General features: G+C 45.5%; 1 protein-coding gene across 1 annotated transcript; it reads left to right on the forward strand.

Moving 5' to 3' along the window:
• The first annotated feature begins 797 nt into the window (after positions 1-797).
• LOC122765317 lies at positions 798-7,227 on the forward strand. The gene is made up of 3 exons (XM_044019493.1): positions 798-970; positions 1,017-1,309; positions 6,266-7,227. Exons 1-3 carry the CDS (start codon positions 798-800, stop codon positions 6,520-6,522), a joined length of 723 nt encoding a protein of 240 aa, XP_043875428.1. The 3' UTR covers positions 6,523-7,227.
• Positions 7,228-17,443: the final 10,216 nt, after the last annotated feature.

The following is a 17,443-nucleotide window of genomic DNA, read 5'->3' on the forward strand; positions in this document are numbered from 1 at the left end:
TCAAACTAACCAAAAACTTCTTATTGATCGTCATTATAAAGTTTCAGGGCGTCCCTGTAAACATGGTAACTCAAAACCCAAATCTACATTATCCAGTCTGGATGAGTCTGGGTGTCATCCTCAATTGCTCATTGTCATTCCACTCTCACATCAATAATATTACCCGGTCTGCTTATTTCTATCTATGCAACATTAATCGTCTCCATAGCTCCAAAGCTAACACACAGTAAACATGTCGGGCATAACAGCAAGTCACCATCTATTTTTTTGTGTGTTTATTAAAGGGGAGGGGTGTCATGAGGCCAGCCTCATGACAGTTTTGGTGTTTGTTTTTGTCTGCCTGTCACCTTCCCATCCCCCCTTGCACTCTGTCACCTCTGCTGGACCTGCCTACCTCCCACTCCACACCTGCCCTGCTGCTGCAATCAAGCCACCTGGTTTCCATCAGCTCATCACCCAGTCTGCACTTAGTTCCTGTCCCTACCTTCAGTCTCTGCCGGATCGTCACTCAGTGTACACAGTTTGTTGGAAGAAGACTACTATTCGAGCTAACCTTTAGAAACTGTACTCTGTTGCCAGTCGGTGCAAAATTTAAACCTGTTTGTCTTTTGTTCAGTCCTTCCTGCCTGCCCGTCTGCCAGCCCAGCCATCACCTCAAGCCCTCCAGCCGTCATCCCCCCTCCCACGGACCAGCACCCTTCCTTCCCCGCATTCCCTCATCTCAAATAAACTTTTTCTTTCGTCAGTCAGAGTCTCGTTCTGGGTTTCTCGCTAAGCCGTGACAGAACGATCCGGCCATGCAGAACCCAGCAGACACTGACCCAGTCCGCCAGGCAGTCTCCCACCATGGCATATTGCTTGGACAGCACACCCTGGCACTGAAGGAGGTAATGGACAGCCTCAGAGAGCTCACCACCCGGGTGATGGAGATCCGGGATCAGGTGAATCAGCCCTCCAGTTCCGAGACAAGGCCACCAGTCCCAACTCCAGCAGTGTCCACTTCTGTTCCCGTTAAGGAGCCCTGGGTTCCTCCCCCGGATCGATATGAGGGTGATTTTGGATTATGTCGTTAATTTCTGTTACAATGCAATCTTGTGTTCAGTCAACAGCCCCAGTCTTACTCAACGGAGCAGTCGAGAGTTGCTTGGCTTCTCCCACAGAGCAGCAGCCCAGGCCCAGGCTGCTCTGTGGGAGAAGCAGTCTCCAGTCACCGCTTCCTATGCTGCCTTTACCACCGAGATGAGGAAGGTTTTCGACCATCCAGTTCGTGGCCAGGAGGCCTCCAAGAGGTTACTCTCCTTGTGCCAAGGTATGCGTAGTGTGGCAGAATTTTCAGTTGAATTTCGTACCCTGTCCCTTGAAAGTGGCTGGAACAATGAATCTCTTCAAACTGTTTTTTGTCACGGATTAAATGATTCAATCAAGGTTGAACTTGTTTCCTACCCGGAGCCCTCTGATTTTGAGGGTCTAGTCTCCCTGGCTATCCGCATAGACAATCGACTGCGAGAGCGGAGAAGAGAGAGGCAGCGGCGCCCACCCACTGCCACCCCAGGGCACTCTCCATCAGCCTCAGGATCCCGCGCGCACCAAGGTGAGGAAGGCTCAGTCCCTGGTTTACTAGGAAGGGATCCCTCACCTGAGCCAACGCAGCTGGGACGTTTCCATCTGGAACCCGAGGAGCGTCAGCGTCGCATGAGGAGTAACAGCTGCTTGTATTGTGGGAAACCTGGGCATTTCCTGGCCTCCTGTCCTCTTCGTTCGTCAAACAACCAGGCTCGTCAGTGAGGGGGAGAATCCTGTCGAGCCACACCTCCCTTCCTCTCTCTCCCCGACCCCGAGCACAAGCACATGCGACTTTGTCGTGGAAAGGTCAGTCCCTGGATTGTTCTGCTCTTCTAGATTCTGGTGCAGATGAGAGTTTCCTTGATGCCACTGTTGCCAAGCAGTTAAACTTGCCTTCTATCTGTCTGGATAAGCCACTAGAAGCAAGCGCACTAGATGGTAGACTCTTAGCCAGCATAACTCGGAGGACTGTACCAGTGCAAATACTTCTGTCTGGTAATCATCAGGAAAGCCTTAGCTTTTACTTAATTGACTCGCCTTCAGTCCCTTTAGTTCTCGGGCTCCCCTGGCTAGCACAACACAATCCCCAAGTTGATTGGAGGACAGGAGAGTTGGAGCCTTCATTGCCATGCGAGTTGTTTGCTATCAGCCCCTCCTTTTTCGGTGCCCAGTCCTGAAACCCTGCCTGAAGTCCCTAATCTAGCCTCCATTCCACCCGAATACCATGACCTCCAGACGGTATTCAGTAAGGAACGTGCTCTGTCTCTGCCCCCTCATTGTCCTTATGATTGTGGCATTGATCTCCTGCCTGGTGCTCCCCTTCCCAGTAGCCGCCTATTCAGTCTCTCCAAGCCTGAGCGGGAGGCCATGGAGAGGTATATAAAGGACTCCCTGGCTGCTGGCATCATTCGTCCCTCCTCGTCACACCTTGGAGCAGGGTTTTTCTTTGTTGGTAAAAAGGATGGGTCCCTCCGACCATGTATTGATTTTCGCCCGTTAAACAATATCACCATAAAGAATAAGTATCCTTTGCCGTTAATGAATTCTGCCTTTGACTCACTCCAGGGGGCCACGGTGTTCACTAAACTCGACCTCCGTAATGCATACCACCTGGTGAGGATACGGGACGGTGACGAATGGAAGACGGCCTTTAACACTTCTCTGGGCCATTTTGAGTATCGGGTTATGCCATTTGGGCTCACCAACGTCCCAGCCGTCTTCCAGGCCCTGGTAAATGATGTCCTCAGGGACATGTTGCACCGTTTTGTCTTTGTTTACCTGGATGATATTCTCATTTTCTCTAGGAGTTTGTCAGAACACGTCCAGCAGGTCCGCCAGGTTCTCCAAAGACTGTTGGAGAATCGGCTCTTTGTGAAAGCCGATAAATGCAAGTTCCATGCCCCGTCAACTTCCTTCCTGGGCTTCATCATCGCTGAAGGACAGATGAGGATGGACCCAGCCAAGGTAGAGGCAGTCCTGATTTGGCCCAGCCCTAGCAGTCGTAAGGCGTTAGAGAGGTTTCTTGGATTTTCTAATTTCTATAGAAGATTCATCCGAAATTATAGTCGTGTGGCTGCCCCGCTAACTGCACTAACCTTAACCTCTAAGCCTTTCCAGTGGACGCCCGCCGCTGAAGCAGCTTTCCTCAAGCTCAAGGATTATTTTACTTCTGCACCAGTTCTCATCCAGCCGGACCGGGAGAAGCAGTTTATTGTGGAAGTGGATGCTTCAGACATTGGGGTGGGAGCAGTCCTCTCTCAGCGCGCCGCCATGGATGGTAAGCTCCATCCTTGTGCATTTTTCTCCCACCGGTTATCTCCAGCAGAGAGGAACTACGATGTGGGCAACCGTGAGCTCTTGGCTGTGAAGCTGGCTCTTGAGGAATGGCGGCACTGGTTAGAGGGATCGGAACAGCCTTTTGCGGTGTGGACGGACCACAAGAACTTGGCGTACATCCAGTCTGCTAAGTGGCTCAATGCTCGTCAAGCCAGGTGGGCCCTATTTTTTGGTAGATTTAACTTTACTCTGACCTACAGGCCCGGTTCTAAAAACACGAAACCTGATGCCCTGTCCCGTATGTTTGGGAGGGAGGATGGCCCCATCGAGCCCCCAGAACCCATCATCCCGGAGTCCTGTTTAGTCGCTGCGGTGTCTCTAAGGATTGAAGAGGAGGTAAAAGAGGCCCAACAGACACAACCAGACCCAGGTAATGGCCCTCCGGGTCGGCTGTATGTCCCAGACTCTGTAAAGCCCGCAGTACTGCAATGGGCCCATTCTTCAAAACTTACCTGCCATCCAGGGTTAAGTCGAACACTTGCCTTCCTTAGACGTCGTTTTTGGTGGCCATCAATGGTTGCAGATGTCAAATCTTTTGTGTCTGCTTGTCCTGTTTGTGCACAAAACAAGTCTTCAACTCGACCCAGTGCTGGATTATTGCATCCTCTGCCGGTGCCCCGACGTCCCTGGTCACACCTGGCCCTGGATTTTGTGACTGGTCTGCCCGCCTCTGCTGGCAACACGGTAGTCCTTACTGTTGTTGACCGTTTCAGTAAGTTTACCCGTTTCTTGCCTCTACCTAAACTGCCCTCGGCCAAGGAGACAGCTGATCTCTTGGTCAGAAGTGTTCTGTGTGTATGGACTTCCTTCAGACATAGTTTCAGATCGTGGGCCTCAATTCACCTCCGCTGTCTGGAAGGCGTTCTGTTCCTCTGTTGGAGCCACCATCAGTTTATCCTCAGGATACCATCCACAATCTAATGGTCAAGCGGAAAGGGCAAACCAGGATCTAGAGACCTCACTCCGCTGCATGTTGTCCTGCAACCCCTCAACCTGGTCGACGCTAATTCCGTGGGTGGAGTATGCCCATAACACGTTGCCTTCATCTGCCACAGGTATGTCACCATTCCAATGTGTTTTTGGGTATCAGCCTCCCCTATTCCCCTCACAGGAGAAGGAGCTTTCAGTACCCTCAGTCCAAGCCCATGCCCGCCTGTGCCACAAGACCTGGCACCGTGCACGCTCTGCCTTACTCCAAGCCTCTGACCGCTACAAGCGCCAAGCGAACCGCCATCTCACCCCTGCGCCCTGCTATGCTCCTGGAGACAAGGTATGGCTTTCCACCAAGGATCTCCCTTTAAAGACAGACTCTAAGAAACTGTCCCCAAGATTTATTGGCCCTTTTGTGATTCTGAGGATTGTTAACCCCAATGCTGTTCGGCTGAAGCTACCTCGGACCCTTCGGGTTCACCCTGTGTTCAACGTGTCTGCTGTCAAGCCTGTTGTCTCCAGTCCGCTGGTTCCCCCTCCTCCCCCTCCTCCTCCCCCCAGGGTCATTGACGACCATCCCGCCTTCACTGTTCGGCGTCTCCTGGACTGTCGCCGCCGCGGCCGTGGCGTTCAATACTTGGTCGACTGGGAGGGCTATGGGCCCGAGGAACGATGCTGGGTGTCCCGCCGGCTCATCCTGGACCCTGCTCTCGTTCAGGACTTCCACCGAGCTAACCCTGAGAAACCCGGGCCTGGTGGGCCGCCCAGTGGCGTCCGTCGGGGGAGGGGTACTGTCATGAGGCCAGCCTCATGACAGTTTTGGTGTTTGTTTTTGTCTGCCTGTCACCTTCCCCTCCCCCCTTGCACTCTGTCACCTCTGCTGGACCTGCCTACCTCCCACTCCACACCTGCCCTTCTGCTGCAATCAAGCCACCTGGTTTCCATCAGCTCATCACCCAGTCTGCACTTAGTTCCTGTCCCTACCTTCAGTCTCTGCCGGATCGTCACTCAGTGTACACGGTTTGTTGGAAGAAGACTACTATTCGAGCTAACCTTTAGATACTGTACTCTGTTGCCAGTCGGTGCAAAATTTGAACCTGTTTGTCTTTTGTTCAGTCCTTCCTGCCTGCCCGTCTGCCAGCCCAGCCATCACCTCAAGCCCTCCAGCCGTCATCCCCCCTCCCCCCGGACCAGCACCCTTCCTTCCCCGCATTCCCTCATCTCAAATAAACTTTTTCTTTCGTCAGTCAGAGTCTCGTTCTGGGTTTCTTGCTAAGCCGTGACAAGGGGGGGTTGTCAGGACTGCTTGGAGAAGAGCTTCAAAGCCACGTAAGTGTGGAAGCAAGGCTCAAACTTCGCTATCAAATTCAGAAAAAGCCTCACACTTTACTGTGTAAGGCATCTTTAATATCTTCCGTCCCGACCTTGTTCTGTTTGTTCCTTTTTTCAGACTATGTAAATAGTTATTTGTAAATAGTTATTTGTCTGCTGTTCATACAAATAAAAACAATGCATGATTCATCACTTGTATTTAAAAGTTATACAAATCTTTGTGCAGAATCAAGTGTTTCAATGCTTTTGTGTTATTTTCATCAAAATACCTGCTGATACCCAGCTGGGCAGTGGTGAGGTTAAAGTTTGATTCAGATACCACTTTCACATCTCATCCTATAAATCGGTAGCATATCCTCAATTTCGATATACTCAGCAGATCTTGTTTAATTAATATATGTCCACCATAAAACATTTCGTGAAAAAGATCGTATATATTTTGTTCTGTGTCTATGTGGATAGGCCTGTGATGTCCTCATGGTAACCTCAAAGGAAATGCCTGTAAACCAAGAGCAAAAACAACATGTTGACAAACACCAAAACAACAATTAAATAAAAGCCCTTTAGTGTAATTCATAAAAAGAATTAATTTTGTGTCTTCCAGGTCAAGCTGTCAGTGAGCCTGATGACAGCCTGCTGAGCAGTGGCTCTAGTGGTATCAGCATGGGAGGCCTCAAGTCTGTGCTCAAAGATGCCGTGTCTCCAGCCTTCGGCGCCACCATTATCATCATTATCACGGTTGTCATGTCTGGCAGTGCCTACCTCTGCTTCCTCAAGTACGTCTGTGCCGACTGCTGCAAGCCTATGCAGGTGGCTCCTACAGTGGACGTGGAGCCCAACAAGGTGGAGGAGCAAGTGTAGTCGTCGCACTAAATCAGGCAAGCTCAAAAGAGAGGTGAAAGAAAATCATGGATGGAGTCAGCTGACAACAACATTAGTGATTCTGGTCATATTGAAACACCAGCAAAGGACGCAAAATGGAGTCAGTGATTCCCATTCAGAATGCTGCTCAGCCAGAATGCAGGACTGCAGACCCACACGCCATATTTTACCCACACTAGATTCCTGCAGAGTCACACATTATCATGACAACAAAGACAAATATCTTTCATTAAAGGATAATTATGTTAACACACACCCGTGGGACAAATTAACCCTTAGTCTTTTCTTAGGAGAACAACAAGTAATTGATGAGTAATGATGCCCGAACCTCAGGAGGGTAGATGTTCCCTAATAATGGTACTGACAGTCAGCCAGACCATGCAGTCTATCATCTAGTGAACAATAAAACGTAAAAGTATTTTTCAATGAAATTTTATTTAACAAATCACAACACACATTATCTCAAAGTACTGTACATAGTAAGGCAGAAACCTTTATAATTATAGTTACAATAATTGTGGAGAGAAGAGAAACCCAACAGTTCACACAAAGAGCAAACATTAGGCATCAGTGGAGGAAAAAAAATGGCAGTTTGATTGATGCATCACGATCCAATCAATTAACTCGGGCCATTCAATATGATTGGATGGTGTTTTTACAGGCCTGTCCATTTCACAATGCATTCATTAATTGGTTACAATCAGGGTGTGAAGAGGATTTTAAGCAATACAGTTAAAAAAAATCTCCCACCCTGAAACAGGAATAATCTGAATGAAACAGAGTCAAAGATGTGCAGCCATCTGTCTCAACTGGTTGGAGTCAAAGGACAAAATGGGGGACAGAGGGGAGGTGGGGGAGAGAAAGTAAAAAGAGAGAGGCAAAGTGGAAACAGAAGAAAGAGACCAGGAGCTGATATATACCAGTTACGTTAAGTTATGGGTTTAGTCAAGATAGTTCTGAATTGGTTCTAAAATGTTTATAGTACTGTAATGTAATTTATCCATGCAGCAGCATAGAATGATGAAAATAATACTGGATCGGGTCACCTGCAGTATGGGGGTCCATTGTGCTGCAGTTTTATTTGAGCAAAGCAAAGAATTTTGGAAAGCCTAAATATCATGATGTGTTCTGTCAATGATGGTGTCTAAACTGAGATAACAGCACCAAAATATGCAGTGACTAATCCCCAACAGTTGTGTTCCAGTCTGGCGACAGAGCCATTCTAGTCACTAGCTGTGTCTCAATTGAGGGTCTGGATCCTGTGTGGAGAGTGGATTTGTTGTCCGCTCAGTTGCCACACGAATCGTCGACCCCTTCTCATTCGACAAATGTGGCTGACTGTGTTCCCATTTCAAAGTAAAATCACTCACACATTTCATTTTTTTTTTTCAATAGAGCTTTATTTGGAAAATACAATTTGTTTTATTTTGTACATGCACCAATTATTGATAGTGAATTTGACCTTTGCATATAACCCATCTTTATGGGGGATTGGGTACCTTGCTCAGGGGCACACTAGTCCTTGACTTGCCTCTCGTACAAGCCCAGTTCTCTTCCACATGACCATGGGCTGCCTAGGATCAATACTGAAGAATCCTGGCATGTAGTTGAGTACAGAGAAGAATGCTGTAGAGTGTTTGGCAGCTAAGTGCTGCCCTGAAGTGTTACCGGATAATGTGTCAGTGTTGGTGGAGATCACTGTATTTGATTCTAATTGCTGTGTGTTCAATGTATTGATGATGTTTTAGTATTTATTATTTACAGTATTTTGTTTTGTTTTTCTCATACACTGATGATGTGTGCATTTCATTGTTTTTGTGGAAAAATAAAAATACATTTACAGTCTGTTTATTTGAAGTTTGATGCATTTAAAGACACTCAATATAAGCATATTATCAACAAATAATCAACTAAGAATTAATCATTTTGTGATCACATGTTGACATGATCCTGTTGTCATGATGCTGATCATCATAGAACTAGTTAAATGATGCTTAATAACGGCAAAAATAAGATTTATATTCAACAGGCACCTTTGTATAGGTTTAAGGTTCGAAACAATGTAAGCACACCTAATAGACTACAGGCAGTTGAATTGGTTGTGGTGATGTGCTGCTGTAACATATCATTTCTTGTTTTAACTTGTGCTGTGTGTAGCGTACACTTAACTTCTCTTTGTTGGTCGTCTACCTCTTGTGACTCACAGTTCAATTGAATATACTCTTCTGTTGCATAATAAATCATCACCCTCTTCCTTTAATCAGTCACGTCGCAAAGTCACACATTTATTACTCTTGGTGGTTACATTAGTGTCAAGGAAAAGTTGCTTCTGTTAAGAGGACATGGTCCTCAGCAGATGCTGGCAGATTCTTAAGAGCAGTGAATCAGACAAACAGATAAAAAGATGGGAAACTTCCTCGGGCAAGGCCCGGCTTTAACTTCCCAGTCTGTCATGGCTGAACAGTCGCAGGAAAACATCCTAATTAATTGTTTTCACTTCATTTTGTTTGAGGAGTTGGTATAATCATCACGTTCGTTGACATGTTGTAATTAAATAGTGAAGGTGATAATAAATCAGAACACATCTGAGAGGGCCACCTGGACCCCTCCGCATGAGGGGGATAGGAGGGGCCTCTCAACTTACCCCGCTCCAATGCTCAACTTACCCCATACACGGGGTAAGTTGTGCCACGAGACCACTTTTTTTGGACACGCTATATTATGGAAACAGTTATGTTTACACTCATTCTGTTTGTTTGAACGGATGCACAACATCCTGAAGTATATGCAGATATATTAGTTATCCTAACTATGAAAAATGGCTCATCTTACCCCAGTCTCCCCTACATTTAAGAATCCAGTGTGGCATATCGTCCCATATGTACGATCTAATGCTTTTATTCTTATTTTTTGCTGCAGGATTCAGGCATTTTGTGATTAGAAAACTGGTTTTCTGCTTTTATACAATATAGCTAGAATGTCTGCAATTATTTATCATATATACTATAAGCCATACATATTACCAGACAACTCCCTCCTCTGCTCTGTAACCCCCCGATTTTTCCCTTGCCCCCTTTTTCCTTTATTTAATTTTATTCCTCCTTTTCTCCACACAATCTCCATTCTACACATTAGTAACCACACACTAGCAACACTCACACACAAGCATAACTTGATCCATTGTTGTGTATCTGCTCCTGGTCTCACTCTCTCTTCTGTCTCTACCTCATCTGCCTCTTGTCCTTTCTCTCCCCCCTTTCTGTCCCCCACCTCTCCAGGTTGAGTGTAGTTGGTAGAAACTGGCAAACAGTCCGTCTATGTACAAGTCCTAAGTACATAGTCCCTAAATAGACCACTCCACTTTAAAAGACTCCTGGGTTAGGAAATAAAAAATAAAATTCTTTAAATTCTTTAAATTCTTAAGTGATCTACAATTTGGCGCTGTTTGGCTTGATTTCTGTGTGGGACGTCTCTGCCTGTGACGGGACTCTGGCTAGTCAGTGGCCGGCATTCTGACCAATCATCGCATAGTACCTGCTTTTAACCATGCTTGGAAAAATAGTACCTGGTACCAGATACTATGCTAGAGGAAACGCTACTTAAACCATGGCGTGGCGAGGCAAGGCGAGTAGAGCCAGTGGAAATGTGCCATAAGAGGTAAAGGTACTTTGGCAAGATGTTCATATTCATAAGCTCTTGTTGGCTGTCCAATCACAAGATAGTCCGTATTCTGTGGGTGTGGTTTTGGTCTGAAACAGCGCAGCTGACGAGAGCGTCAGTGATGAGACATTTATATTGGCTCGTTTGTAGCAACTGGGACGTTTTTGACCATTAAAACGACTTCATGTTTGTAAGTACACCTCCATATCTCACATAAAAGTGAGATAGGACCATGCAACTGCCTCTTTAAAGTAAGGCTCAACCAATACATCGGCCAGCCTATATATCGTGCCGATATTTGCGTTTATTTTAAGTGTATCAGCATTGGCCGATGCATGGGTGCATTCATAGATCTATTGTGGGTTTTTTTTTTTCAGTGCTGCTTTTTTCTGCAGCCCTGTGTTGAGATGCTGGAGAGCACATGAAGTGCATGCATTTCCCCTCCCTCCCTGGCAGAAAGCAGCTGGGAATTATGGAACCTGCTAACAACTTTTCTCCATGAGAGAACGATAAGTTTCCAACTTTCTGTGTCACTCTGACTGAGAGTGTGGCAGAGCAGCCATCACCGCGCTGTGTGTTTCTCTCTTTCTTTCTGCCACTGAAATTAAACTCTGTTTTTTTAAACTCTGGTCCAGCCTCTTACGACACGTCAGATCTTCAGCTGGCAAGATGGCACTGCTGCGCAACTGCGTGTACCATGGATACAGCACATGTATCAATATGCACATTACATTACATTACATTACATGTCATTTAGCAGACACTTTTATATTTTAGCACATGAAATGCGATGCAGTCTCTCGCTCTCTCTCTCTGGCATGGTTCACTAATGTCATAGTTACAGAATATCATACCACAATCAAAGATGACCTCGCCTCTGTAGTGTTGCCAGCCTCCTCGTTGTTTTCTCCTATGACGCCATTCAATGACAGCTGAATAGGTGGAAATGGGATTCCCATCCTGGTCCAACTTGGAATCATCATATTCCCTTATGGCAGATCTGGGCATTGTACGGCCCCCAGGCCATATACGGCCCTTCGGTTGACTGACCGCCCGTGGAAGGTTAATTGAAAATTTCAAAATAAACATATTTTTATCATTCTACCATATGCATGGACTAAATGGACATGCTTTTATTTTGAATTTTTTTAAATTAACTTACGTAATAGCGCAATACGTAAGTTAATATGTGCATATTGAATCTACGTTGTCACAAGCAGATCAAGACGACATTATCCCTCCAAATGGCCACTCACGCTAAAAAAAAAGAAAGGTAGATGTCGAATGCAGGGTTTTCAAACAAACATGGATTTCTTTTATATTTATTTACTGATGTCAGAAGTAAAGCTGTACGTTTAGTTTGCGGATTACAAGGAATACAATTTGAGTCAGCATTATGAGACGAAACACGCAGCAAAATGGGATGCAGCAACCAAGACCAGCTTTGTGTTATCCTACAAAATCGTTAAAAACAATAAGTCCTTCTCGGAGGGGGAGTTTGTCAAAAAGGAGCTTGGTGGACTCTGCAGCACTAATATGCCCCGAAAAAAGAAGAAGCATTTGAACAAGTCCAGCTGTCCAGGCGAACGTGACGAGAAGGTTCGAGGACATCGCGGGAATCCACTGATGCACTAGGCATCAGTGGAGAGAAAAAACTCCCTCTTTACAGGAAGAAATCTCTGACAGAACCAGACTGAGAGATGTGCGGTCATCTGCCTCGACCGCTTGGGGTGAAAGGAAAATGGGGGACAGAGGAGAGGTGGAGGACAGAAAGGGGAGAGAAAGGACAAGAGGGAGATGAGGTAGAGACAGAAGAGAGAGAGAGACCAGAGCAGATACACAACTGCTCTGTGCGGTACTTGCTGTGGCTCTGGCATCACAGGTCCTCCACTGTCTGTGAATTGGACAAGATCATCAACCATCTGCCTGTATTGTGTACTTTGTTCTTGTATACACGATTCATTATCAAAACTCGGTTGTGTTAGCCCAGGTAGGCCTACTCTTCCAGCTGTGTTACCTGCCTGTGACAATCGTGGTCTCAGTGCTACTCCTACAACACCTTGTGTATCAACTCAATCAGTTTTAACAGCTTTAACTCAAATGGATCATATTAACAACATAAATTCAACCATTAAACAAAGAGTAAATAAGTAAACAATTAGACCAAACCTTGCCAGATTGTACTTAAAACACTCGCACATTCAAACACACACATATAATTCACAATATTGAGGCTGAGAGTTCGGGCAGACTCGTCGCATCCAGTACAAGTTACAGCCACGCACACACGCACACACACAAAGCAATCACACGTAGCAGCGGTAAACAGGCTGACCACAGGCGGCCGACCGGATCGGAACGAGGCCGTCGGAGCAACAGTCACAGAGCGACAGAACAGTGGCGAAACAGCGGCGAAGCAGCGGCCAAATAGCCATGGTTAATCAGCTGTGTTTACACTTGGCGTTGGATCAGGAGGAGGGACACAGCCTACTTTTCTCCCCTCGGTAAGCGCAGTGATTGGCTAATAAGTCAGAGCGGCCAGAGTGCAGTCAAACCAACTAAGTCAGTGGTGCCTCATACCACTACAATCATTACAAGCATTTCAAAGCTTGCAAGTATCAAATGCTTTTATTGACAATTACACTGAGTTCATGCAACAAGTCAATATTTGCAATGTTGACCCTTCTTTTTCAAGACCTCTGCAATTCTCCCTGGCATGCTGTCAATCAACTTCTGGACCTGACTGATGGCAGTCCATTCTTGCATAATCAATGCTTGGAGTTTGTCAGAATTTGTGGGTTTTTGTTTGTCCACCCGCCTCTTGAGGATTGACCACAAGTTCTCAATGGGATTAAGATCTGGGGAGTTTCCTGGCCATGGACCCAAAATCTTTATGTTTTGTTCCCCAAGCCATTTAGTTATTACTTTTGCTATATGGCAAGGTGCTCCATCATGCTGGAAAAGGCATTGTTCATCACCAAACTGCTCTTGGATGGATGGGAGAAGTTGCTCTCGGAGGATGTTCTGGTACCATTCTTTATTCATGGCTGTGTTTTTAGGCAAGATTGTGAGAGAGCCAACTCCCTTGACTGAGAAGCAACCCCACACATGAATGGTCTCAGGATGCTTTACTGTAGGCACGAGACAAGACTGATGGTAGCGCTCACCTCGTCTTCTCCAAACAAGCTTTTTTCCAGATGCCCCAAACAATCGGAAAGGGGATTCATCAGAGAAAATAATAAATGAGTTGAGCTGATCATTCCTCATAACATTCTGGAGTATATGCAAGTTGCCATTATAAAAATTGAAGCAGCAGACTTTGTGAAAATTAATATTTGTGTCATTCTCAAAACCGTTGGCCACGAATGTACATTCTTCTCAAAATACTTATATGTAGGGGGGGCGTAAGGGAGCAGTGACATGTGAGGACGTGACTTTGTGAGCTCTGCTTAGAATGGACATTTATTTAATATTTCTCCTCCCTTCCTTGTTTTTTCCATTGTTACTGTGTCTCTAAAGTACTAAGTTCTTCATTTCAACCGGGTTTTGCAATCTGAAATGCCTAAATCTCAAAAATCGAGGCCAGGGCCGGGAGCCTCGGACTCGCCTGGTCTTGACCCGGCTATGGAGGCGGGGTCAGGTCCAGATCTCAACTCGATCATGGCTGCCATAAAACAGTCGGAGCAGAGTGTGCTAACCAAGATCGTCTGTGATGACGGCTGTAGGTGAACTGCACGGGAAAATAGATAACTTGGCGAGTGATTTAAGGTCGGAAATCCTGAGTGTTCGCGCTGAGTTTAAGAAGTTAACTGAAGAAGTACGGAGGGAAAACGCCACACTTGCAACCCGCATCGGGGATCTCGAAGAGGAAGCTAACAGCCATGCTAACCGGGTTGTAGCACTCGAAGCTAAAGTTAACACATTATCTACACAAGTATCCCGGTTGACAGATAAGACTGAAGATTTGGAGTACCGACAGCGACGGGATAACTGCAGGCTAATCGGCGTGGAAGAAGTATTTGGGAATATACGACCAGAGAAAGCTGTGGCTGAGTTGCTGAAGGAAGCGCTTGCACTAGACTACACGCCAACGCTTGACCGGGCACACAGGCGCCTGCAGCCGAGGTCGAAGGATGCGGTCGCCCCGAGGCCAATTATCGTCAAGTTCCACTACTTCCAGGAGAAGGTGGATGTTCTTCGCAAGGCCATGGTTGCAGGCACCATTACCCACAATGGCAGGCGTTTTTCCATCTACCCGGATTACTCGGCCGCCGTTAGGAAAAAAAGAGCGATCTTCACCGAGGTGAGAGGTTTGCTTCGCCGATGTTCGGGCGTGAAATACGGCCTCCTATACCCGGCCACGCTGAAGATCACAACACCAGCTGGTGATCAGGTATCTTTTGAAGACCCGATCAAGGCGAAGCACTATATCGAGACCAATCTGTGTCCACGAGACACGGGGGAGAGTGTCAGTTAATTCACTGGGACAAAACAGGTGCCATTATGCTGCATGTTATTATTGTTTTAGTTTGTGTAGGCTGACCTGCGAGGTGACTGATAACAGATACCACACTGCTGCTGGATGCTCTTTATGTTTGAACCATGTATAGGGATGCATAATCTGCAGCAATACTAATGATGGGGGATGAGTCATCACTGTTTTAAAAGCACCCTTATTACCATTTTTATTGCTAATTTTATTTGATTTTACTCTTTAGTTGTGACATCTTCCAACTCTGTGTGGTCCTTCTTTTTTTTCTCAGCTTGTGATCAAATAGGGTCCAGTACACATGCAGCAGAAGCGATGTTTTGAGGAAAGCCCTATTATTATATTCTGTTCTGCCTTTGCAGAGTTTGAGTTAGTGTTGACGTGTTATATGCTTAGGAGAGAGAGGAGAGTTTGTAGAGCAGTCTCAGGTGCAAGGAAGACCAGCTCAGGGGTCCAGGGTGGTAAGGGGTTCATGTATGTTTATATGTTTTTTGTTTGCCCATTTTTGGGACTGTTTGTGGTTTGTGGTTTGACTCAAACATGCACACACATACTTGGGTGTAGCCAACTTGCAGGACTGGTTCATTACAAATTATTATGTTGTGATTCTGGATAGTGTAAATAAGCAACAGGGAGAAATTTCGTTCATTAGCTGGAACTTCAAGGGACTGAATAATATGATTAAAAGGAGCAAAATATTCAGTCATTTGAAATTAAAGCCGGACGTGATGATGCTGCAGGAGACACATTTAAATATTAATTCCCAAAAAAGGCTAAGTTGCAAGTGGATTGGACAAATGTATCATTCTCGCTTTAACTGTAAAGCCAGGGGAACGGCAATTCTAATTAGGAAAGGGATTCCATTTGAACACTCTGAGGTAATATCAGACCCTAACGATAGATATATTGTTGTAGTGGGTGAACTATTTAATACACCATTGATATTGGCTAACATTTATGGACCAAATTGGGACAATGCACAGTTCTTTGTTGATTTCTTTTCGTCTCTCCCAGACCTTAACTTCTACAAACTGATACTAGGGGGAGATTTTTATTGTGTCCTTCATGCCCAGCTTGATAGGTCACGACTCAGGCTTAATAACACTCTCTCATCAGCTGCAGTGGCCATTAACTCCTTCCTTCATTCTTATGGTTTATCAGACCCCTGGCGGATAAAAAACCCAGGTGTGAAACAATTTTCTTTCTTTTCTCCTGTTCATCATAGCTACTCCAGGATTGATTATTTTATTGTAGACAATCAGCTACTTTCCTTAATTTCCAAATGTAATTATCATAGTATAGTACTATCAGATCATAGCCTGGTCCAGATGGATATCATTTTCCCAGCTAATGTAGCACCCCAGCGAACTTGGCGTCTAGCTCCCCAATTACTTCTATGTGAGCATTTTAGAACATTTCTCAATAATCAGATTGTTTTTTTTTGGGAAATTAACGACACACAATACGTGTCAAGGGGGATCTTGTGGGAGTCTATGAAGGCCTACATTAGGGGACAAGTTATCTCTTATGTGGCACATAGGAATAAGGAGCGCTCCAAACAGCTTAAGGTGCTGGCTGGCAAAATTGCAGATATTGACGGACACTATGCTCTCTTACCTACACCAGATTTGTTTAAGGAGAAATTACTGTTACAAGCGAATTTGATACTCTTATGACTTATAAAGCGGAAAAAAATATTTTAAAATCCAGACAGGTGTATTATGAACATGGAGATAAGGCGGGGAGGCTTCTTGCGATTCAACTTAAACAGCAGTCAGCTGAACAAATGATTCCAGGAATTGAGACAGGTGCTGACTCGATATCTCACTGCCCCCGAGTCATTAACGACAGACTCAAACAATACTATGCTTCTCTGTATCAGTCGGTAGATACTAGCTCACCTGAGATTCATTCGTTTCTTGATTCCCTGGATTCCAAAGATCTCTAGAAGCTCAGTCATCTCTAGAACAGCCATTATCACGTGAGGAAATTGCAAATGCTATCAAGTCGTCTCAAACAGGAAGGGCACCGGGACCGGATGGATTACCCATAGAGTTTTATAAGCAATGTTCTTCTAAGCTTGTACCCATTCTACAGTCAGTCTATGATGAATCATTGGCTAAAGGACAATTACCCCAAACACTCACCAACACTCAGGCCACGATTTCGGTTCTTCTAAAAAAGGATAAGGATCCTGTGAAGTGTGGTTCATACAGGCCTATAAGTCTCCTGTGCTGCGATTATAAAATTCTAACCAAAACCCTTGCACAACGATTAGACCCTATTATTTACACTATCATTAATGAGGACCAAACGGTCTTCATTCCCAGGCGGCAATATTTTTTTGATGTGAGACGGTTATTTAATGTGTTATTTTCCCCCCATTCAACAGTGCAACCTGAAGTCATTCTAAGCCTTGACACCGAAAAGGCGTTTGATAGAATTGAATTGACTTATCTTTTTGCAGCTCTAGGAAAATTTGGGATGGGGCCCATTTTCTGCAGTTGGATCAAGGTGCTATATTCAACACCTATGGCTGCGGTCAGGACAAATGGTCTGATTTCAGAATATTTTCAGCTCAACAGGGGTACAAGACAGGGTTGCTGTCTGTCGCCCTTCCTGTTCGATATTGCTATCGAACCGCTGGCAATCACCATTAGGTCAGAGAGCAGGATTAAGAGTATATCCAGGGGAGATACAAAACATAAAACTTTGCTTTATGCTGATGATGTGCTCTTGCACAATCTTTGT

The sequence above is a fragment of the Solea senegalensis genome, linkage group LG2 (assembly GCF_019176455.1).
Source record: "Solea senegalensis isolate Sse05_10M linkage group LG2, IFAPA_SoseM_1, whole genome shotgun sequence".
In the NCBI taxonomy this organism is placed as follows: Eukaryota; Metazoa; Chordata; class Actinopteri; order Pleuronectiformes; family Soleidae; genus Solea; species Solea senegalensis.